The sequence below is a fragment of the Lactuca saligna genome, chromosome 4, assembly GCF_052625555.1.
Source record: "Lactuca saligna cultivar CGN05327 chromosome 4, ASM5262555v1, whole genome shotgun sequence".
In the NCBI taxonomy this organism is placed as follows: Eukaryota; Viridiplantae; Streptophyta; class Magnoliopsida; order Asterales; family Asteraceae; genus Lactuca; species Lactuca saligna.
The window spans coordinates 79665063-79690171 of record NC_136420.1 but is presented as its reverse complement, the minus strand read 5'-3'; the positions used below and the strand labels follow the sequence as shown (position 1 = coordinate 79690171).

Genomic DNA, 25109 nt, shown 5'->3' with positions numbered 1-25109 from the left:
TGTCTTCAAACTAGAACAGTAAAAGCATGTACGTATAAATTCCTCTCTTCTAAAATTGTTGAACAGGTTGAAAGTAACCCTGCTGTTCCAATTAGGGCTTTGCAAGAACAGCTACAACGGAGGTTTAAGGTAGATCTTTCTAGGATGAAAACATTTAGGGCAAAATCTGAGGCTCTAAACCTTGTGCAAGGAGATTTCATTACTCAGTATAGTTTACTCAGAGATTACATTGTTGAGTTGCAAACTCGTAACCCAGATACGACTGTTAGGGTTGATGTTGAAAGCGAAGGAAATCCACACAGTGAAACGAGGACATTCAGACGCATTTACATATGCTTGGGAGCTTTAAAGAAAGGCTTCGCAGCTGGAAAGAGGGATTTTCTTGGCTTTGATGGTGCTTTCATGAAGGGTCCATTTCCAGGACAAATTCTTTCAGCCGTGGTAAGTTTTAGTTATGGTTCTTTTACTTATTGTTATACATAAAAATAAGTAAAAATCTATTCATGATTGTTATTTATCATAAAATGCAGGGACTAGATAGTAATAATGGCACATATCCATTGGCATATGCGGTGGTTGAAACAGAGAACATCAGTTCATGGACTTGGTTTTTGAGTTGTCTTGGGGAGGATCTTGGCTTGAATACCAATTCTAATTTCACTTTTATAACAGACAGACAAAAGGTACTAAAATCATAGATTTTTTTTTACTTTATTTCTAAATTGTTTACTAACAAAATCTATGTATGATTGTTAGGGTATTCTAAATGCAATTGCGGACTTGTTTCCTTGTGCTGAAAATCGTTACTGTGTTCGTCACATTCGGGATAACATGAGGAAGCAATGGAGGGGTAAACCTTTCGAAGACCTCTTATGGACATGTGCAACTGCAACACATGTACAACAGTTTAACAAAGGCATGGAAGAGCTAAAGAAATTAAACAAGGATTGTTATGAGTGGCTTAAGAAGATACCACCTCAGCACTGGTCTAGGTCCCATTTCACTGGTATAACATTTAACTCTAATAACATTCTTTATGTTTTCCTGGTTTGTGTAGTTTTATTTAATTGACTTTAAGTGATGTGATTGGATAGGGAGAGCACATTCTGATGTGATTCTTAATAACTTGTGTGAAACATTCAATGGAAAACTGAATGAGGGTCGTGATAAACCAATTATTACTTGCCTAGAGTTCATTAGGGAATATCTAATGAAGAAGATTGTGAATGTAGAAAAGGCCATTGGGAAATGTACTGGTCCTTTGACACCTACAGCTATGCAGACTTTGGAAAATATAAAAAAACAGGCAGAAGATTATAGATCTGTATTTTGTGGAAATGGTAAGTATCAGGTAAGTGGCCCTTGGATGGACCAATGCGCGGTGGATGTGGTTCAACAAACATGCTCCTGCAGGAAATGGGAACTCACTGGGATGCCATGCAAACATGCTGTTGCTACTATATGGGAGATGAGGAAGAATAGTAAGGATGTTGGAATACCAGAAACTTGGGTGCATGAGGTATATTGGCTAAAAACTTGGAAACAGATGTACTCATTCAAAATTGAGCCCATTAATGGGAGAAGCATGTGGGAAAAGTCTGCGTGTCCAACAACTTTGGTTCCTCCTAAACATCATGTCACAATTGGTAGACCAAAGAAGAAACGCAGAAAATCAGCTTATGAAATTGATGACATGGTGAAGGGTAATAGTGCATCAAGAATCCTTCAGTCGGTTACTTGTTCAAAGTGCAACAACATTGGTCATAATGCAAGGAGTTGTAAGGGACAAAAAGCTAATGCTCCTAGTGGTTCTGGTGGTCCTGGTGGTTCTGTTAAGGGAAAAGGAAAAGCTGGTTGAGGGAAATTGATGACATTGTCTTGATCTATTAGTGAAAGTTTATTTTGTTGGTTAATCAGTTCTTTTGGTTAAATTGTGTCTTTTTGGTAAAACTGTGTCCTTATGGTTAATACTTTTGGGTAAATTATGTTTCTTTTGGTTAACCATTTTGTTGATGTATGAAACTATTAACCATTTTGTTGATGTATGAAACTATGTTATGGAAAGTATGGAAACTAAATTACCCTTTATTAAATCCCACTTGTGCTATTGGTTGTTTATGTCGATTGTTAGCATATGTTATTGGTTGTTTTTGTCAATTGTTAGTGTTTACTTTTCCAAATAAGTTCCAGAAACACTTGATGAAAATACATGGCTCATAGAAGTCAAAATAAGCTCCAAAAACACTTAACCAAAATATTATCAAATTCACAAACACTTAATCAAAATACATTCCAGAAACACTTCAAAACACTTCAAATTCACATACAACAACCAACTAGATGGATCATAGAAGTCAAAATAAGTTCAAAAAAGACAAACATCAGACATAGCATACTAGTTGGATCTTCTTAAGCACTACAACTTGTAAATAATGATTCCTATGAACACCCAACTTAAAATAATGATTATCTTCAGCAGTCAATTCTCAGCTTCAACTTTGTTCTTAGCCTTCAACAACCCTGGAATTATCCTAGTACATCGTCCACATCCTTCCTCATCAACCCATCCAATAAAATTACATTTAGGTCCCTGTCAAGTTCAAATCCAACAGATTTGCGGTCATTGTCACACAAAAGCTTGAGTTAGAATCAAAACGACCTTACCTTCTTTGTGCAGCCATAAAACTTCCTTCCGGGGTTGTCGTCGGTCCATGATGTCAGTATAACACTTGGTTGCCCGCAATTACATTTCATCATTGTTGATTTTTTGTCCATTAAAGAAACGAGAGATGAAATGAGAGAACAAACGTAGAGGAAGAAAAGGGGGATGCACTGATCTAGGGTTTTTATAGGATGAATAAGTAAAATGACGGAAATACCCCTCAACGTGCAAGGCACGTGGAGGTTTTAACTCCAAAATCAAACGGAATGTTAGATGAGGGACTATCCGTGCACTAAACCAAACTATTAAGGATTGGCATGGTTAAAAAATGGAGTTAGGGACTAGGCGCGTAACAAACACTAAACCATAGGGACCATTCGTGTACTTTGTCCTTTAATTTTCTATGTTTTAGGTATTTGATGCTGGGACTCGCCGATTTGGGAGCCCCAACTCGTCGAGTAGGGAACATTTCGAGAACGCGAGATCTATACCCTACACGACGAGTTGGAAGGCCAACTCAACGAGTTGGTACTGTAAAAGAAAAACCCTAATTTTAGGGTTTTCACCCTATATAATCTCCTTAAGAACGATGAGGCTGACCTTCCATCAACCCCTAAACCTAAGAACGTTTATGCTAAACCCTAATCCACATTCTCTTTCATTTTGTGATCTAGAGTGACTTGTGAAGCTTAAAAAGGAGGAGATAGTGAGAAGAAGAAGAATATCGAGTAAACCAAGCCCTCGTTTCTGAACTTGACCATCTTGTGGACTGTGGTAAGTCATCAAGATTCGATTTTTTCCTTAGAATATGGATAGATCTTTAGTTGACTCCTTATTCCCTATCATTCCTATTGATTACATGCATAGGGTTCATAAAGTTTGCAACTTTATGGATCTCCAGGGCAAAATAGTCCCAATATGGGTTAGATCTAGCTTTTGATCAAGCAAGGACGCCATGCAAGAGTTTTTAGAGCATATTTCCCATTTTTGGCCATTTGACCTAAAGACATGCATTGGACATGCACATCCATAAAGCCTCCATCTTTGAAACATTTTGAGGACTAGAAACTCCTCTTAAAAGAAGGGATTCCAAATCCATAAATTTTTAGGAATTCTTGGCAAGACTTTTGAGGTTTTCAACCTTTGATAAGGGCCTTAGAGCATCCGGATTGATTCTAGAGGGTAAAGTTGGAAACTTTATCCCTCTAGATACCTTAGGGTTTTAGATCTAATCCCCGGAGTACATAATTTTAGTGAATCTTCATAATGAGCAAACAGGGAGGGGGGACTCGATAAGTTTCCCTAGCAACTCAACAAGTCAGAAAGGGTTTCCCCATCTACTGGATATCGAGTGAACTCGTTGATTTGATGAAACAACTTAGCGAGTTGGAAAAGGTTTGTTCAGGTTTTCTAGACTCCAAAGGAACTCGACAAGTTGCTAGATGCAATCAACGGGTTGGGGTCAACATGAATTGTTGACCTTGACTGTTGACCCTGACTTTGACCACGGTTGACCTGAGTTGACTTTGAGGGTAATTATGGGATTATGATAAGTTAATCATATGATGCTTATAGGAAGTTGAGTTGGAGCTATGGGTTGGAACTTACTGGATCTTATCTTGTCAGCACACCATTCATGAGAGGTGAGTCTTCTCACCATACCAATGGGTCGAAGGCACCAAGGTCGGCCCAATATCTGTTACGTATGTGCTATTGGGTTATGTGATATATAATGTACTAGTTGTATCTATGAAAGTTGTATGGAAGACCTCGGGGGGTTCCCAAGGCACTTGATTGTAAGACCTTGGAGGGTCTCCCCGGCATCCTAGGTCAAGACCTCAGGGGGTGCCCAAGGCATTGGGCTAAGACCATTTGGGGGGTTCAATTGGCACCCGAAGTAAGACCCTGGAGGGTTTCTAGGGCTTCCTTATATGTTGGTATGCATGACTTATGTGGTATATATAGCTTTTGTGGCTAATATGATATGTTTTATGTGGATTGTATGTGTGGTATGCTCTGGAGAACGCACTAAGCACTAGCTTACAGTTTTGTGGATTTGTTTCAGGTACATCAGATCCCAAGGGTAAGGGCAAGGCTTGATGGCGTGGCGTACACTCCCTCGGGCATTTTCTTATGGGACACTCTGATGATTGAAATAAGATTGTACTTCATATGAATTTTCAAAACAATGGTATTTGGGATTTCATGTTTTGTTGATAGTATCGTCGTTAATCAAAAATGAAAATTTTCCTTTGAAAATTTGGGTTGTTACAAGGTAAATGACGATTTACGAATTCCACCATGAAAACGAAATTTTAAATGAATAAAGTTTTGGATGAAATGAAATTCCTAGATCTTTGGAGATTCATTCAAATATTAAATGGCTTGTTTAATCTCGATTATGCCCTTCAATTTTGTGACTGGGATACCAAGGATCACAAAGAAGGTGTGAATAACCATGCAAATTAGCTTGGTACTCTCAATGTCATTTACCACCTAATCAATGTGTTGGTTAACCACACACGCTCCATTGATCAATGATAATTTACGAGCTACCCATTGCCACCCTTTGTTAGCCTAAGTTAGTGTGTTGGTTAACCACACACGCTCCACTAACAACTTGACAAAGTGCAATGTGCAATTTCATGGATTAGAATCAAATTCACATTTTCCTAAAGTAACTAAGATTGATAATTTATAAAAACATTTAGTTACTTTATATTTATCATTATACTTATTAATGAGATATTACTGACCTATCCTACCCATTCGGCTAACGACCCTCCATTAGTTAAGAGTGCGGTGGGTAAGAATGGATACCCAATAGCAGTCATTTTATAGGCCACTTCCTTAGACACCCATTATAGACCAGCTTCATGAATGGGACCTATTAACGGTAAGACTGAGTTTTCTTATACATATATATAAATTAAACTTTTAATTTTATAATGGTAAAAGGGTGTATTTTAAACTTTTAAGATACCGGTGTTCTAGAATTTAAGATTTCAAAAAACTTTTAATTAAATTTAAAATTCTGAAACCAAAGTGTTATTTTTGAAACTCTTCAAAAATACTAGATCGAACTTTAAATAATTAAACTAATCAAATAATTTTGTCTTTATCTTAAAATTTGACAAAATCTTTTAATTTGATGAAGATATAGTGCCTCAGATGTCGAATCCTTAACTCTTGAAAGCTTAGTGCCTCAGATGTTGCACCTTTAATGGCTCACAAACACCACTAGAAGAAGATAAGAAGGAGATAGGAGGAAAGTCTTAGAATTTCGGCTAGGGTTCTCTGGATGCAAGCATTGGCCAAAAAATTCTAAGCCTAGGAGTTCCTTATATAGCTTAGGGTTGCTAGGGTTTATGGAGGAAACCCTAATTTCCTGCTTAAGGCTTAAGCAACCCATGGACCTCCCACTAAGAAGCCTTGGAAAAAATATATAGGTCCTCCGTATAGAATTTCGTCCACTCCTAATTAAGGAGCCCATCAGTCCAGTTTCACAACTATCAATGATTTGCAAAATAACCCATGTTCTTTTAATTAGTTCCTTTAATCCCAAAACTAATTCCAAATTAATTTATGATTAAATACTAATTAAATAACATTATTTCTAATTAATATATTATTTTCATAATAAATTAATAAATCAATTTATTATTCCAAATAATAAATTCAACCTCTTTCTCCGAAAGTCATATTGTCAAGTTGCTAGGGTGAAGGCAACCCAAAATGACCATGCTACTATCAAATCAAGTACATATCAATTATAGTTATGGGCTTAGACACCTAATCCAACAAACCCCACGTTTTCCACATCAGGGAAAAAACATGTGCGTAGGGTATTCCCCATGTCTGCCACCCAGCATTGGCTAGTGATGGGATCCTCGACCCTGAAGAAATCAGGCGCTCCGCACGCCTTGAACTCCCTGAATGAGGGAGCTCGGGCCCAAATATGGCATGCAGAAATCTCGAATCGAAAGGACCTAAGCCTCTCCTGCATGATCACCATGATTCCCTCCTTGATGGTACCGAAAATCACTAGGGTAGCATCAAGGATGTCGCGAGTAATATCGGTTGCGATAAGATCGCGCAACTTCGCATCCATGGGCTCTGTATTGGAGCCCGAACCTGATCCTGATCTTGATCTAGAACCTCACATGATCATCACCATTCTCAACTGAAAATATCACAAATAACCAAGATAAGGAATTCGAAAGAGATTCCTCCTCATTGGACTTCAAATAACTACAAGTCATGTCATTGCTTCGGGTATAGGTCCTATGCTTTTAATAGTATGGGCCCAATACTACCTTCCACACCTACATGTACCTTCCCCAAGGTCATACCTGATATCCCTAAGTCATCCAATCATAAATCAATACTCATAAACACAACACTAACTCTAATCCTAGACAGCCCTAGGATTCTCAACCCTCACTAAACAACTAATCCATATCAATCATAGCAGGTTGCCCTATGCATGCATGTTATACACAAAGAGAATCACATAGACTGTTAAATAAAGCTTCCATGCTAAACCAGAACCAAAAAGGAACGTGAATAAGGTAGATTCCCTCATTTTAAGGTTATGCAATTCTAAGCATGTACAACTTTGAAAGCATGCACTTAGCAAATAATCCATACAATCATATTTCCATATATACTATAGTCATCACTAAAACATTAGGAATACTTACTTGAGCTCGGCCAATTACGTGTATTGCATTCTCCCCTTTTTCTTACTAAAATTGTTTTCAAGAAATTTAATTTTGGTTTCTTTTTGAAAAGAAATTGTTATCATTTCCTCATATTGAGTTATGACACACCCAGAAGTGTAGCCGAATCTCTCAAACCAAGGCTCTAATACCAACTTGTAACAACCCAATTTTTCAGAAAAATTTTAAACTTTTAATTTCATAAACATCATCCATATGTAGTACAAAAATCCCAATACATATCCATATTATTTTTTAATTCAGAGTACATAGAGCTAAATGTGAAATCACTAGAGAATGCATACCACATCATCAAGTCAGAACTTTTCCCTTTTCAATAGAAGTACCTGAAACATTCAATAAAACTATCAGCACAAGCATAGTGAGCTTCCCAATCACACAAATCATATAATCACATAATGTGATTCTAATACATATACAAACAAGTTTGCCATGGACTCCCTCCATGGTCTTCAATGGAATGTCACAGGCTCCCCATGGTCTTATACCCTCATGCCATGAACTCTCCCCCCGCCCCCCTAATAGTCTTGCTAAGTGATATGGGCTCCCCCCCCCCCCCATGGTCTTTACATGAATCTATATATAAATCAAATAGCAAAACATTACACATCCCAAAACCAAAACATCTCAAATCAATTAATCGGTCGACGTTGGTGCCTTCGATCCATGAGGGTGGTGAGAAGACTCACCTTAATAGTGCATGAACGTTGACTAGGCCGAGACTCCAATATCCGCTCTACAAAACCCTAAAACATTAACACTGTATTAAATACAACTCAAAATGCCCTAAAACCCCTTAAAGGTCAAACTTTGTCAAAGATTAAGGTCAAAGATAAAGTCAACATCCTGAGTTGACCCAACTCACCGAGTTATACCTCAACTCATCGAGTTTCTCTATCACCCAGATAGATCGGGAAAAATCTCATCACCTCGTCGAGTTCACTAGTGAACTCGTCGAGTTAGCCAGAAATCTAACCTCTTAATACATTAAGCTGATACCATCAAATCTAGGGATGCTAAATCTCAGATCGCATCCAGAAAGTTGTCTAGAAGGGTAAACTTTCCAACTTTACCCTTAACAAACATCCAAATAGAAGCAAATCCAAGCCTTAGGCTCTTTAAAGAGAGTCTTAATACATAAAGCCCTTGAACTCTCCCAATAAGGCGCCAAAGAACAGATCTAGTGTACAAAGGTTGGATAATCACATAAAGTTTCCAACTTTACGTCCATGCAAGCTACAACTACCCTCTAGAGCTTAATAAGGACTTAATGAGGGAGTTATCGCATGAATGAATCTTGGAACTAAGAAAAGATTTCAACTTTCAGCCATGAGAAGTCATGAAGGGGTTAGATCTAACATAATAACCCCTGGAACCTTCAATATCTTGGCTAGCCCAAACAAAATCCCATAAACATGCCAAAACTTCCATTAAAGAGATCGAGGAGATAATAAAGCAATAAGTCGACTTTATACCTCAAGAAGGTTGCTTCTGGTGAAGAGTTTCTAGATCTAAACTCCTTTTAAAAAATATGCATCCAACTTCCACGATCCTTCCAAAGAATCACCCAAAATCAATTCTGAAGGCTCACACACTCAATCTTGAAAGGATAACGAACTTAGGGTTTTCTGGAGAAAGGGGGACTGGTAAGGAGGCCAACCAAGGGGTTAAGATCCTTTAAAATGGTTGCAACACCCTAAAATTAAGGTGTAATCATTAGCCATCAACTCGTCGAGTTGGGACTCCCCGACTTGTTGAGTGGAATCATTAAAAGTCGAGGATACAAAAGTCTCTACATGACGAGTTAGAGCTCCCCAACTTGTCGAGTTTCCACAAAACCCCAATATTGAGAAATGAAATATTACCTGGACCAAGCGTTACATAAGACAATAAAATCCTAATAATTTAATAATATAGTGACTTACTTATTCTAAACAAGAGATTCGTAGTTGTAAATATTCACTCTTATAAAAGATGCTACCATCTTAATTTGTTTCCGAGGTTGGGTATTTAATAATTAGAAAGTTTATTCATTAAATATTCACACAAATATATATGATTGAAATATTTTTGCAACACAGATGTGTTAAATGCTAATGTCATAAAAAGAAACCGTAAAGAAAAAATATAAATTATAAAATCATTATTATTATTTTGTGGTTTCTGCTACTTTCTAATAATTTGTTAATATATGTATCGATGATATATATATCCATAAGTTAACGATGAGTTTTATATAAATGGGGGACAATATGAGTTAACAACAATATTAAAAACATATATCAAAAAACAAAAATTACAAAATCTTAAGCTTAAATAACAATGTACAACAAAATCAATATATATATATATATATATATATATATATATATATATATATATATAAAAGGAAAAGTGAATATACCCTTAAGGGTATATAAGCTTAGGTACCCAAACTCATAATAATACGTCGTTTTGTTTGATATATTCATTATAATATTGTTAAACTTCAATACTTAACTTGATTTATATTCAATATTTTTTAATTTTCACTATTATCTTCTTTTTACATCACATCATTTTGTCGAACACTTACTAGGTTATGTATATTATTGTTGAAAATGACAATTATGTAAGAGGAAGATAAATATGAAATTTATAAAATTTTTTGAAGTAATTCAATTTAGAAGTTGAATTATAAGAACATTGGACAATTATAATATTTATATATGATACAAAACGATGTAGTATGGTGAGTTTGGGTACCTAAGCTTATATACCCTTAAGGGTATATTCACTTTTCCCATATATATATATATATATATATATATATATATATATATATATATATATATATATATATATATATATATATATATATATATATATATATATATATATATATATATATATATATATATAAAAGAGGAAAATACATAAAGGTTGGTAAACCCTAAAACCTTGAAAATAAATAGAAAAAATATATAGAAAAAAAATACTTTAAGCTATCTAATCTATTTTTGACTTTATAGGGCTAAAAATCGAAAGTTTTGGGAAACATTCGATGAAAAGAAATTTTAAAAAAAAATACATTTAAAAAAAATGCAGCACCTTTATATTAAAAGTAGTGATTTTTAATTTTGTAAAAAAAAAAAAAAAAAAAAAAAAAAAAAAAAAAAAAAAGATATCTCAAAGTATTTCTTTATATATTTTAGGGTTTTTTTAGGTTTATACAACAACCTACAATCATGAAAGTGTAACAACTAAAAAGAACTCATTCACTTTTATTAAGTATTTTCATCTATAAACAAATATAAACTATCCATGAATATGCTAATATCATAGAGGGTGGTAAGGAGGGGCAACGAGGGCTTGTGCACAAGGTCTGGTTTTTTAAGGGGCCCAAAAAAAAAAAAAATTTTAATAAATTCAATTACAACCCATTTTTAATGTTAGCCTAAATATTTTCTTAATCCACAAACATAGACAGCAGGTTGGCAACAAAGGTTTGAGCGACTATTCATGAATAAACAATTATTATTGATTAATTGATGATTATTAGCGGCTTAGCTCTTATCGCATGTGACTATCAATTCATTGGGGCAGAAAAGAAGGAGAAACATTGAAGATTGATCGTTCATAACTTCATATCAGGTAATTGTTTAATTGATTATTCACTTATTCAGATTAATAGTTTTATTAGTTTATAACTGAATGATGATTGATGAGCAATTAAACTTGAATCATTAGAGAATAATTGAACTTGAATCATAATCAAAATTCACTAATTCAATTAGATTGAATGTCTTTCATGTGATTATTGATTGAATTTTGAAATTAAGTTGAAATAAAAAATAAGATTATATGATTGAATGTAGAAATTGTGATTATTATGATATTATCTAAAATCTCTTATTGTTATTTGATTGAATGTTGAAATTTATCAGATGCTAAAATCAAATTATCAGATTATGTTTTTTGTATTTAATCAAATTATCAGATTATATTTTTTGTATTTAGTTGAATATTGAAAATTGAAAGTAATGAACTTGTAGTGATGAAGTCTAAACAACCATCCGGTAGTCAAAAACGTAAAAAGAGAAAACTAGAAGAAGAAAAGAAAATGTCGACGTCGGTGCTCTAGATAAGTTTATTAATAGACAACCTATTGGAGAGCCAGTTGAAGAGGTTGTTGAAGAGCCTGTTGAAGAGCATGTTGAACACCAAGAAAATGTAGAAGAGGCAGAAGAGCAAGATCCCATTAAAGAGCTTGTTGATATATGTGATCCAAGAAAGTGGGAAAAACTGAATTATGAAGAGCTTAAATTTTTGGTTGAGAAAGGTCCTAAAAGAGATACTAGTATTATGTATGGTCCCTACGATAAATCTGGCAGACGATTTTCTGCAGCTTTATATACAAGAACTTTACCAAATTTGGAGAAGTGTGATAGACAATGGCTAGTATATTCAAAAGAGCTCGATAAGTTATTATGTTTTTGTTGTAAAGTGTTTAGAAAAGGGATTTCTAAAGGTAAATTAGGTGACGAAGGTTATTCGGATTAGCACCATGTTACTAGTAGAGTTAAAGAACACGAAATTTCCTTAGATCATCCACCAATAGGAATAAGTGGTTTGATATGCGTAAAAGATTGAACTTGAATGAAGCAATTGATAAAGTGCAATACGAGCAATTCAAGAAAGAAAGAGATTACTGGAAACAAGTCCTTTTCTGAATCATTGTAGTAGTGAAGTTTCTTGATAAACATAATTTAGCATTCCGTGGATCAAATAAAAAGTTGTATCAAAAAGGTAACACTATATTGTATATTTTTTTTCCAATTCCAAGAAATACCTTCTTGTTAATTATTATTATTGATTCCACTTCTTATTTGTTAAATATATTTAATAGGTAATGGAAAATTTTTGGGTGTAATTGAAATGTTGGAAGTGTATGACCCAATTATCAAAGAGCATGTGCGACGGATCACAAATGACGAGCTTTATGTGCATTATCTTGGGCACACAATCCAAAACGAACTAATACTTTTGATAGCTCAAGAAATTAAAAAAGAACTTATCAAGACGATAAAGGAAGCAAAGTACTACTCAATCATACTTGATTGTACACCCGATTCAAGTCACCAAGAACATATGACTATAATAGTGAGGTATTTAATATTATCATATAATTATGTTACTGTCGAGGAGTCATTTTTAGGTTTTTTTAATGTTGATGATACCTCCGGAAATGGACTATTTGATATTACACTTGAGGAGTTAAAGTCTTTTGGTCTTGAAATTGATTATATGCATGGTCAAGGCTATGATAATGGAGCAAACATAAATGGAAAACGCCAAGGAGTGCAAAAGAGATTTTTAGATATAAATCCTAGAGCATTTTACACTCCTTGTGGTTGCCATTATCTTAATTTAACATTATGTGATATGGCTAACAAGTGTGTTAAAGGAAATAACTTTTTTGGATTCATCCAATGCATTTATACCATCTTTACAAATTCTACTAAGAGGTGGGAAATCCTAAAAGATAATGTAAAAGCTTGGAGTCTTAAGTCATTGTGTCAAACTAGTTAGGAAAGCTGAGTTGAGAGTATAAGGGCTATTAAAATGCAACTTGTTGACGTACGAGAAGCTTTACTTCAAGTTGGAGAAAAAGATAATGATGCTGCAATTGCAAGTGAAGAAACTTCACTAGCAGAAAAAGAACTTGGTAACTTTGAATTTTTGGTATCAACTGTTATTTGGCATGAAGTGCTAAACCATGTGACTATTGTGAGTAAAAAGTTACAGTCAAATGATATGCATCTTGATAATGCTATAACAGAAATAAACAAGTTTATTGGGTACTTGAAGGATTATAGAGAAACTAGTTTTTTTAAAAGCGATTCATGAAGCTAAGGACATTGCTATTGAAATGGGTATTGATCCAATATTTCCACAAAAGCGTCTAATTGAAAGGAAAAAAAAAGGTTTGATGAGAGTTCAAGTAGAGAAGGGGTTTCATTTACACCTGAAGAGAATTTCAGAGTTAATTATTTCTTATACATTGTTCATGAGGGTATTTCTTCTCTTGAGACAAGATTTGAACAATTCAAAGAGTATGACACGGTATTTGGTTTTTTATTTCCACATAATTTGAAGGGAATTGAAGATAAAGATTTTAAGTCATCTTGTCATCGTCTTGAAAAAGCACTCGAGTTTGAAGAAAGATCGGATATTAATGCTGAGGAACTTTATACGGAGTTGAAATTATTTAAGACATTGGAAACCAATGAATTTAGCAACCCTATAGATGTTTTGAAGTTTTTGAAAGAACTTGATTATTTCCCAAATGCAAGCATTGCATATAAAATATTGTTGACTATTCCAGTAACGGTGGCATCTGCAGAAAAGAGTTTTTCTAAGTTGAAGTTATTGAATTCTTACTTACGCTCCACAATGTCCCAAGAAAGACTTAGTGGTTTGGCGATGATATCTATCGAGAACGAAATCTTAGAGAGTATAGATTACGAAGAGTTGCTCAACCAATTTGCTATCAAGATAGCTAAGAGAGCTTCACGGATTGTCGGATAACTGTTACGATATGTAATTATTCATTAAAATACTATGATTTTGCTATATTTATTGCTATACAGTTTATCGTCGTTTTAAAATAAAATATTTCTCGAGATCGGCTCTGACTAACATAAAGCAATAAGTAAATATATGTACACTTATAAATATTTCTTTCTTTCTCTCTCTCTCTCTCTCTATATATATATATATATATATATATATATATATATATATATATATATATATATATATATATATCTTTTTACTATATTATAAAACATATTAGTCATATCTTGAATTTTAAGAGGTATAAACATTTGTAAAAAGTTACAAAGCTTTTTACACAAATCATTTATGCATAAACAAATTCATTAATACTTACCAAAAGTTTGAAAACTTGAATTAAGCAAAGTAATTAAGCAATTAAATTTTAAGCAAAATGAAAATATTAAAATATTAAGTTCAAGTATATAAATTAGTTTAAATTTCTTAAACTAATTAAACATCAATATTAATTAATTAGCATCATTATTATAAACGTGCAATATAAACATATTTATTTTATTTAAAAATAGTAATTGTTTATTACATAATAAGTAATAATAAAATCTAATAATTATTTCCAATAATAAACTATTCGCCGAAAAAATTATTTATCGGCACCGGTTTTGCACGGGCACACATCTAGTATATATATATATATATATATATATATATATATATATATATATATATATATATATATATATATATATATTATCATCATACATACTTATGAAGCTAGTATTTTTTCTTGAATGTCATGCATTTAAAACCATTTTTTTAACTTCCTCAAACCACATTCATTTGAAACACCCTTTTTTAACTAATGCAACTCAAAAGTTTTTTAATTATGATTTAACACTAAAAAATTTATAACTTATATTTAATTATCATTTAGTAAAAAAAAAACTATATTATGACCCGTGTTAAATGCGGGAAACGCATAAATTAAATATAAATGTATATAGATATTGTAGAATAATTGTAAAAAAATCAGGGTTATTGATATTATTCAAATGTGTATAAAATACGCTGAGGTTGGTAAATATATATAGTCGTTGAAGGACCTCTTTGTAGACAATATTTTTTGTTTTATTAGTTGAACGACCTTCATCGCTACAAAGTACCTTCAAACCTTTTTTACTTGTGACACCGGAAACAGCTACATATAGTTAACCATGCGCAAAACGGGTCTACGCAAGTATAATCCAACGTTTGACAATGTACTTTCAAAATGCATTGTTATTTTATGGTTATATTGCAAAATAGAATTGTTTATTTTAAAAAATAGCAACTTATTTATGTTTATTTGAAATGAACCACATAACCCCCCACCCACCACCACCACCACCACACACACACACATACAATATTAAATATTAAAAAAAACTCTAACAAAGAAATATAAAAACATTTATACTTGCTCGATTTAGATATTGCTCATAACTCATTGAAAATGTCAAAATACATAATTGGCACACAACTTACTTGTTATTATGAGACGAATTAAACAATTTAAACAAATGATGATTTTTTATTTTTATTTTATGACAATGATAAAGTAATGGAAAAATGAATGCTTACTTCAAGACATTTGCGGACGTTTGAGTAAGGTCTATGGTCTTAATTGCTGAGTATTCATATCTTTCACATATATCTATTAAATGGTTATTCAAGATGAATAACCATTTTTCGACCACGTTTGCATCAGATAAAAAACATATAAGTTCTTTTAGTATTACTACAATCGTACTTTCATATAAAATTACTTTTTTCGCATCAGACCAAACTCGGTGTTTTTAAGCATTATTATCATCCTATATTATATATTTTTGATAGTTTTTAAAAGTTAGTTGCGATTTCTCATTTCTTTTTGAAAGTTCGTTGTTATTTCTTGTTGCTTTTATAAATAAGTTTTAGACTATTTTTTTGTATCAAACCAAATTTGAAGGTTATTTTTGCATTATTACCATCGTATATGTTACATTTCATTTTTATTATTTAAATATAGTTTTTGTAGTTCAAAATCGATACGAATATAAAATAATGACTACATATGAACTGACTCTCTATAATGTATAATTAAATTCATGACACTATAATCATAATATATTTGTGTTAGTTAATATGTAATTTATTTGACGATGAGGTTAGTTTTTGGTTACTTATTTGGGAAGTATAATATGTATTATGCATTACAAGTGTTTATCTTTTAAATTTAGCATTTGTTACTTTAGAATTTTATTTTGGCTTGAAATAACCATGATCATCCCATATTTAGTATTTTTCTTTTCTTAAACATTTACTTCCTACTGACTTGCATTCACTAAAACAAGATTTAACATTTTTTTTTTAAAACAAATATGAACAATAAACTATTAAACTCAATGTATATGCTAAAAGAGACATGAGACTTGCCTTTTGTGAGATCAATAATACCAAATTGAACAATTTTTTGCAAAATAATTTAAGAACCGAAGAAAACCTGATTGCCCAGATATCTAATATCATTATTTAAGTCATAACCTATTATATGCTGATAAAATTGAAAATTTTAGCCAAAACACTGTTACATGCCATCAAAGTTGAAAAAAATCCTTTAAAGTTAAATAATGGTATTAATTTAAAAAATTATCTTTCACTTTTTGTTGGATGTATTTTTTTGATAAGAAGAACAATTATCAGTCCAAACATAATCCGTGAAAACCATCACGGCCAAATCATAGATCGCTTCATCAACAAAATAGAATACCACGGTCGTAGAAGATAATCCAGTTAGAACATCTTTTTCTAAAAGATCAAGAAATGGAGAATTTATTAAAATCATATCATGTTGATAAAAGTCATAACAAAGTGACATAGATTGAATCGATAGTTTACAATAAATAAATAAAATGAGCCCTATCAGAGATATAAAAACCTAAGGATGAGACAAAAAAAAAAAAAAAAAAAAACATGTAACACTACAAAGTTGCAAACATAAAAAACACATGATGCTAAAAATCTAGAAAAAAAACCAAAATTTATACATGGTTGTGAGGTAAGCGTAGAGAAGTTGTGTCAGATTCTTTGAGACATTTTGTCAAAAACCTAAGGTGTCTGTTCTAATAACTCATATTTTGAATGTAACATGACAAAAAAATCCAATGTTATAGGAAAATATAGAAATGAACTAAATTAACATGTATTTAGATTATACAAATTATTTTAAACAATGTTCCTTCAAAAATATACTTATTGTTGTTTCATACCTACATACAAAGTTTAATAAAAACAATGTTAATTGTAATTATGCAATTTGATTCTACAATCAAATAAAAAATTTCTATAATACTGTAAATATGATATTCAAGGAAATAAGATTATTCCTAGTTTAGATTCTAACTTCTTAGCCTACTTTTGATATGGTTCGTATACTAATATTTAGAGAAACCGGTAGGAAATGATGTTGATATTATGTGTTGTGTATTGTTGTTACCGATAAAAAACTAAGTTGTAGTTTAAATTAAAAGTTCTCCTTTTCATGGTAATTATGTTGCTATAAATTGTAAAAAAATTCACATAGCTATTGCTGTTTGTAGAGGTTGTTGAGTATCGAGTCCAAGTTAATAGGTTAAGAATTTAATATGAAAAATTATACATTTTTGTTTTGTTTGACTTAATTTAGACTGAATGACGTTAATTGATTTCATGTAAGTTGTGACAAAGAATATTAAAATATATATGAATACGTATATTTGATCCGGGAACAAAAAATAATCGAAAAAAATATAAAAAAGCGAAAGAAGGTACTGACCTTCTAGTGCACAACAATGAATGATTGAAGCAGATAATGATGATGGAAGTGATAAACAATAAGAATGATGTTGTAGGAGAAGGTCCGAAGAAAATCAACGATCGAAAATAAGCGTGAACCGCAAATTCAAGGATGAATCGTATATGTATGTAATAATTTGAATATGATTTTTTGGTATTAATGGTTTCCTAATAAAAATGGATTTTATATTAATGGTTTACTAATATAAACGGATTTATATTAATGGTTGATATTTAATGTCTTAATTGAAATGGTTTTCAGTAATATGTTTTTAAAGTTGACTATTTTAAAACTTTTATAACCGAAAATTCAAGATTTAAAATAGGTGGAAATTTATTAAAATTAAATATATTCTATTTCAATGGATTTAAGTTAATTTTGTTTGACAATTGGAAAACTTTTAATTGAATTAAATACATTCCATTTAGGGAAGATGATGTCACCAATTTGATCTAAGGGTGGAAAACATAAGATTGAAATGAAATCAATGACCCAGATTGTTTCAGATAATATCATAAGATTTTTGTTTTAATATATATTAAAGATAACATAATTATTGATATGCTTGTTTAATGAGTTTTTTTTTTAAAAGAAAAAACTAATCAAGTTTAAATTTTGAAGCCAAAAACTATAAATAATGAAATTAAATTATGAACAATATTAATTAGGGTTAATGATGACATAGATCGTCAAAAGATGTCTTGAAGGAGATGCTTGCTTCAGTTTGTAGAGATTTGTGTGAAGCCAAAACATAGGTGTGATAATTGGAGATGCGAGGAAGAGGCAATATGCAAATTCTAAGAATACATGAGAAAAAGGAACCACCTTATGGTGCTACATTCTGTTATGAACACACAAAACATCAATTGAAGCACAACCATTGACATGAAGAAGAAGAGGATTAGGGAATTCTGGTTTAAGAGAAAAATAGAGGAGAAAGATGGAGGCGGTTATTCATCTTTTTGGCCAGATTTATGGAGAAACCGATGTCTCATATATAAATAGAATGATATGCTTTAATTCATAACATAATTGCTGATTTTAAAGATTCTACAATTAAATGTAAATATGCGGAATTGTGAAATATATTTTCGAAAGTATGAATAGATTCTATAATTAAATATGAATAGATTCTATAATTATAGATTCCATAATTTAATGTAATTGTGATTGAAATGTAATTGGTAAATTTAAAGATTCTATAATTAAATGTTTGAATTCTATTTTGAGAAGATGATATCATCAATTTGATCTAATGGTGAAAATCATACGATTGAAATACAATCAAGGGCCTTGATTGTTTCATTGGTGAATTAAAGGTTCTCTTTTAATAATATTAGAGATTTATTATCAAAATGTTAATCTTTTGGGAAGACATGCATACAAATCATATACAAATTTCATAAAGAAAACAAACTTAAAGGTTTTTGTGTTGAGTTGAGGTCTTATGGGCACTTTTGGAGATATGCTATTAGATTAGAGCTTTTAACTTGTAAGTTTGCTATACTAAATCGTTTTTATATTTTTTTCGTTTTTGGATTATTGTAATACAGTCGTTGTATATTGTGGTTTAATCGTTAATATATTGATCATATGTTATACAGGGTGATGTCGAAAATATTTAATTAAATATTTTAAATATGTTTTTTTGTTTTATAACTGTACGGTTTAAAAAAGAAATTAATTAAAACTCATACATATGTTATACTTTCCATCTCTCTCTCTCTCTCTCTCTCTCTCTCTCTCTCTCTCTCTTTGTAATATATACATATATATATATATATATATATATATATATATATATATATATTATAATAATAATAAAGGTCAAAACACTTCAAACAAAATTCATTTAAAATATAATATTTCAAATGCTTTTTAATAATGATTGTACAAATTTTAACGTGTGTTACTTAATTGATTGATTAATAAAAATATTAATGTTTTGATACTCCTAACTCTTAAACTTATAATATTTAAATTGTTAGTTAACTAAAATATTTTTCCTACATAAAAATAACATTTTTATGTTTGGTTACTTATATTTGTTTATGTAATTAGAAAACAAAGTGTACATGGAATGACTACTTCAATTTCACATAGGAATCGATATCACTAGAGATGTATGTTGTCTTTAACCAATGGTAGAAAATCCACATATCCTTTTTAATTATTTATATTAATTCTTAGTAATATATATTTTATATTCCTATTCACCTTAAATTTTTAGGTACAAATTAAAGAAGAGTATTCTCGGCACACCAACATAAAGTCAAACGTACGCCTTGCAAAATATGTAATTAAAATTAAATATCATATTTACTAATCGACTTATTTTAAAACTCTTGATGACATTTATGTATTATTTCTTATTCATTATCTATTTTTTCTATAAATAATATTCTCTTCATAAAAAAGAAATACAAATATATAAAAGATCCGTTCAATTGTATCAAAAATTACTCGAAATAATAAAATTTTGATTTCATACAAGATTTGTCAAACCAAAAATTTTTGGTTTGGAACTCTTAGTTCTCCTCTCAAATTTATATCTTTAGAATCTGCTAGGTCATAGAAATGAAACTTAATGATTTAATAAAAATAAAGAAAGAACCTAAAAGACCTTGATTTTCGTCATTCTAGACTTTATTTACAACTAATAAAATACCTAAATTATAAACTTTTGCCTACTAAAAAACTTGAGTCTTTTTTTAGTCAAACTCGAGAAAAGAATACACCTAAATTCAATTTTGAAATTCGAATCAGATTACTAATAAATCTGTTAAAGGATACATGGTTTGATAAAAAAAATATCTCAGACGTTTTTTACCCTTTCTCGATAAAAAAAGTTCATTTTGATATATTTTGTATTACTTTATTCTTAATTTCAATGTTTAATATTTAAAAGTGAATATATAAAGCCTTGGATGTTTTGGTGTAACATAAATAGTGTAATACAAAGTTTATTAGTTTAATATTGTTTATTAATAGCTCATTCAAAACAACTTATTTTTTATTTTATCCAAAAAAATATTATTGGACATATGAAAAGTAGATTATATTAATGTTATACAAAAACTTATAATATATATTGGATATTATAAAAGTAAAAGTAAAGTTTATAAGATATGGATTATATTAGATAATATCAAAATATAAGTTGATGGATTTTTATGTTATTTGATAATTCGATTAATACCCAAAACATGACTAAAAACTTAAATTTCAACATATTTCTATTTTTTCCCATAGTTATTTTAACCATTTAAATACATTCTTGTGCAACGTGCAAGGTTACACTTAGTTATAGTTATAAATAACTCATTTTTTCTATCACCACAATCATTTGAAACTTTCATGTCTTTTCATATTTCTTTATAATAATGATTTCATAATATCTATTTAAACCTACATAACTTTTCACTAGCATCTAATGAACAACTACCACTCAATAGTTTTTTAACTTATGATACTTAATTATTCTTCTGACGCCAATTGATTAAAATTGATATTATGTATGTGTGTGTCTATATATATATATATATATATATATATATATATATATATATATATATATATATATATATATATATATATATTTCATAGTGGTAGATTTTATTAGAATGATTTTAAAGAGTTGTGTAAGTGGTTGAAAGTTAGATTAGAAACTCCATGCAAAAAGAATATCAATGGAGAGTTAGGGGCGGTCCTAGCTAGTTGTTCGGTGTGGCACCGACAACACCTAGCTTTCGCGCACCTAGTAGAAAAAATTTTGATTTTTTAAATTTTTACATGTTGTGCCACTACGTAAAAAACCGTGTAACTGCTGAAAACATTTTGTGCAAATACATGAAAAAATATTTCAATCTATCGGGAGTTACCAAACGAAAAAAAATATTAATGAACCCAATGTTTTAATCAGTGATTGTCTAATAGCCCAATTGCTCAAACCCCAAAATAAAACATTAATCGGATGAATTAGCTAGCTCAATTCTTATTCTTTGTTAGAAAAAAAAATCCCAATCCAGCAATCTAATTAATTGTATTTGTATTATCGGTACAACAAAGGGAAAAAAACACGACTACAAACTTCGTGCGTTCCTTTGGCTCCTGTTCGCACTCCTGATTCCTAACTTCCTTCAACCGATCAACAATCGACTTACCTAGTGACCTTCATTTGTGACTTACATTGATCGACATTTCACATTTGACAAAATCAACTTCCTTCAATCTCTACTTTCTTGGTTAACAAAATCGACTTTAAAGCCCTAGAATGAAGTAAGTAAGTTTTACCAATTCATTTAGGTATTTGAAATTGATATGTTTTTTTAAGTTATTGATTGGCTTAGGTGAAATTGATTTGTTTTATTGAAGTTATATTGCTTGCTTAGGTGATATTGCTATATTTTTATTGAATTTGTTGTTTGATTAGGTAAAATTGCTATGTTTTATTGAATTTACTGTTTGATTAGGTGAAATTGCTATGTTTTATTGAATTTATTGTTTGATTAGGTGAAATTTCTATGTTTTATTGAATATATTGTTTGATTAGGTGTAATTGTTATGCTTTTATAGGTTAAACTAAGTGGTTTTTTACCAAAAGACAAAGACCTAATCTTAATGAATGTGGTGAAGAATGTTCCCAAATACTAATCACCAATCAATCAATATCTTCCATTTCTAATTCTAATACAACTCCACAAACACTAATCACCAATCAATCAATCCCTTCAGTTTCTAATGCAACTCCACATACACCAAGCTTTAATCAACCTAATGATAATGTTGACTTGAAAGATCTTCCAAATGACCCAGTGGATAGGCCAAAGATTACAAGTTACAAATCAAATATAAGAGATGATGTAAGAAGAGCGTATTTGCTTCAAGGACCTTGTCAAATAAGGGCACATAAGTTTCCAAAAAAATAGGTGATAGATTTAGAATATTCGTTCCTTCATGGTTTGATGATTTTGATTGGTTGGAATATAGTGTGAAAAAGAATAGAGAATATTTTTTATATTGTTATGTGTGTGGAGACCTCATGAATCAAATAGGACGTAGAGATACATTTGTTTCCCAAGGTTTTTATACTTGCAATAAAAAAGATATATTTCGGACTCATGTGGGTAGTGTTGATAGTTTTCACAACAAAGCAAAAGAAATGTGTGAATTTTTAATGAGGGAAAAACAAGTTCTTAATGTAGTCTTGAGGAGGCAAACTGAAGCGGAGGACCATAAATATAAAGCTCGATTACGTGTTTCTATTATTGTTAGACTTTTATTGAAAATCGGTTTACCATTTAGTGGTTATGACGAGTCGGTTAACTCGGAAAATAGAGGGCTTCACGTTGAAGAGTTAAAATCCATTCGAGAGACTAGTGAAGATATTTTCAACAATACTTTAGAAAATGCTCCTAACAACAATCAACTAATCTCCCCTAAAATTCAAAAAGAACTTGTGCAATGTTTTGCACAAGAAGTACTTTTAAGTATTCGTGAAGAGATTGGTCAAGATGTATTTGGTTTACTGGTTGATGAATCTAGTGATATTTCATAAAAGGAACAAATGGTTATTGTTTTGCATTATGTCAATAGTTTTGGATTTGTGAAAGAAAGATTCATTGGTTTATAAGCTTTTAAAGTTGGCTTTGATATTACCCGTAGCGACCGCAAGTGTAGAAAGATGTTTTTCAAAGATAAAGTTCTTGAAGACCGAGTTGCGTAACAAAATTGGTGATGGCTTTTTGAATAACACATTGATTTGTACTGTTGAGACCGAAGCACTTGTGAAAGTTGAGAATGAAAAAGTAATTGAGTGGTTTCAAAAGATGTATGCACGAAGAGGACAAATTTAAATTATGATAGATCATTGTTATATTATGTTTAACCAAAAAAAATGTATTAGATGTTTTATATTATGTTTGACCGGAATTTTGTTTTTTATGTTTTATATCATGTTTCAACGGATTTTTTTTTTGACCAACCCCTACTACTAATTCCTGCGGTCACCCCTATAGAGAGCATAAGTAATAAGAAAGAGAAAGATGACAATGAGAAGGAAATATGAAAGTTTATAGTAAGAAATATTGCTTCATTTTATTCTTTATTATTATTCAAATTTGTATCGTATAATTTTGATTTTGGTTGGAATCAAAAATATTATATATCAAGATGCTCTAATCATTGACTCTATATTCACATGAGCAACAAGACTACTTCACAACAATACAAAACAAGAATGGATACAACTAGCATCTTTCATGCTTCTTGGTTTTAAAATTTTGGTGGTTCAATTTGTTTTCAAGTTTAGCATTTTCTTTTCATGAAAGTTATAATCATGTTCAGTGGGGTCCTAAAATGAAGCGCAACTAACCGTCTAAAATGTAAACTCAACGGTCCATTTATAATGGAGTTTGAAAGATTGTGCATGTTAATGTTCATTCCACTTCAAATTGTATAGCTAGACTTGTAAAAAGATTCACTGGGTGTAATTTATAGGATGATGTAATGGAGTGCATGATGCCATTTAATTTTATAGATCTTCATGTCGTGTTGGATGTTCACAATCGCTAATATGGAAATGGTCATATAGATGACAATTATATAGTTGATAAAGCTTATTAAAATTGATTATGTTATATTCCATAAAATGGTAAATTTGAGTTGTTGATATGTGTCACACCCCCGAACCAGGATGGCGGAAACGTCCGGAGGCGGATGACATCATGTACAGTATTATAACAATTAAATATGAATGAAACATAGCAACGAAACATCATACACTGGAAATAAACACGTATATAGTTTACATATTAAACTTGTTCATCAGTTACATAAAAGTAAGAAAGTAAAATTTCATGAAGTCGCACTACTTGATCTCATAGTCAAGCTTATTACATGTTGCTAGATCCCTGAGAATACAAGTCGTTTTGAAAAGCGTCAACTAAAAAGGTGGTGAGTTCATCAACATTTTTGTATAAAAATGGTTTTGTACTTTTTTGGAGTAGTTCTCATAGTGCTTTCAGAAATCTGATATTTCTATAAAAATAATTTGTAAGTCTCGTTCTAAAACTGTGAATATATGCAAGTCTGTCTTAGGTTATCTTTTGTTTGCAAAAGTGACGCGAATATTCCCAGAAAATCCAATATTTTCTCTAAAAAAATGGTTCAAAATATTTGTGTCCGATCTTATTTTAATGCATGTGTGTAAATGTTTGCGAAAATAGAAAAAGAATGATCCCAGATAACCCAAAGTTGTTTGCGTAATAAAATGTTGGAATCTCAACAGCCGAGG

General features: G+C 31.0%; 2 protein-coding genes across 2 annotated transcripts; both read left to right on the top strand.

The window, feature by feature from the left end:
- Nucleotides 1–524: 524 nt before the first annotated feature.
- LOC145039795 (uncharacterized) lies at nt 525–1858 on the top strand. The gene is made up of 3 exons (XM_078987803.1): nt 525–683; nt 757–1006; nt 1095–1858. The coding sequence occupies exons 1-3, from the start codon at nt 525–527 to the stop codon at nt 1856–1858; spliced, it is 1173 nt and encodes a 390-aa protein (XP_078843929.1).
- Nucleotides 1859–13008: 11150 nt separating this feature from the next.
- On the top strand, nt 13009–13974 carry LOC145039794 (uncharacterized). The gene is made up of 2 exons (XM_078987802.1): nt 13009–13244; nt 13371–13974. The coding sequence occupies exons 1-2, from the start codon at nt 13009–13011 to the stop codon at nt 13972–13974; spliced, it is 840 nt and encodes a 279-aa protein (XP_078843928.1).
- Nucleotides 13975–25109: the final 11135 nt, after the last annotated feature.

Excerpts from the sequence above, each read along its gene's own strand:
- LOC145039795 (XM_078987803.1), top strand. The coding sequence starts at position 525 with ATGCAGGGACTAGATAGTAATAATGGCACATATCCATTGGCATATGCG. Across the intron at positions 684-756 it reads TTATAACAGACAGACAAAAG|GGTATTCTAAATGCAATTGC; the intron begins GTACTAAAATCA and ends TATGATTGTTAG. Across the intron at positions 1,007-1,094 it reads GTCTAGGTCCCATTTCACTG|GGAGAGCACATTCTGATGTG; the intron begins GTATAACATTTA and ends GTGATTGGATAG.
- LOC145039794 (XM_078987802.1), top strand. The coding sequence starts at position 13,009 with ATGCAACTTGTTGACGTACGAGAAGCTTTACTTCAAGTTGGAGAAAAA. Across the intron at positions 13,245-13,370 it reads GAAATAAACAAGTTTATTGG|GTTTGATGAGAGTTCAAGTA; the intron begins GTACTTGAAGGA and ends GGAAAAAAAAAG.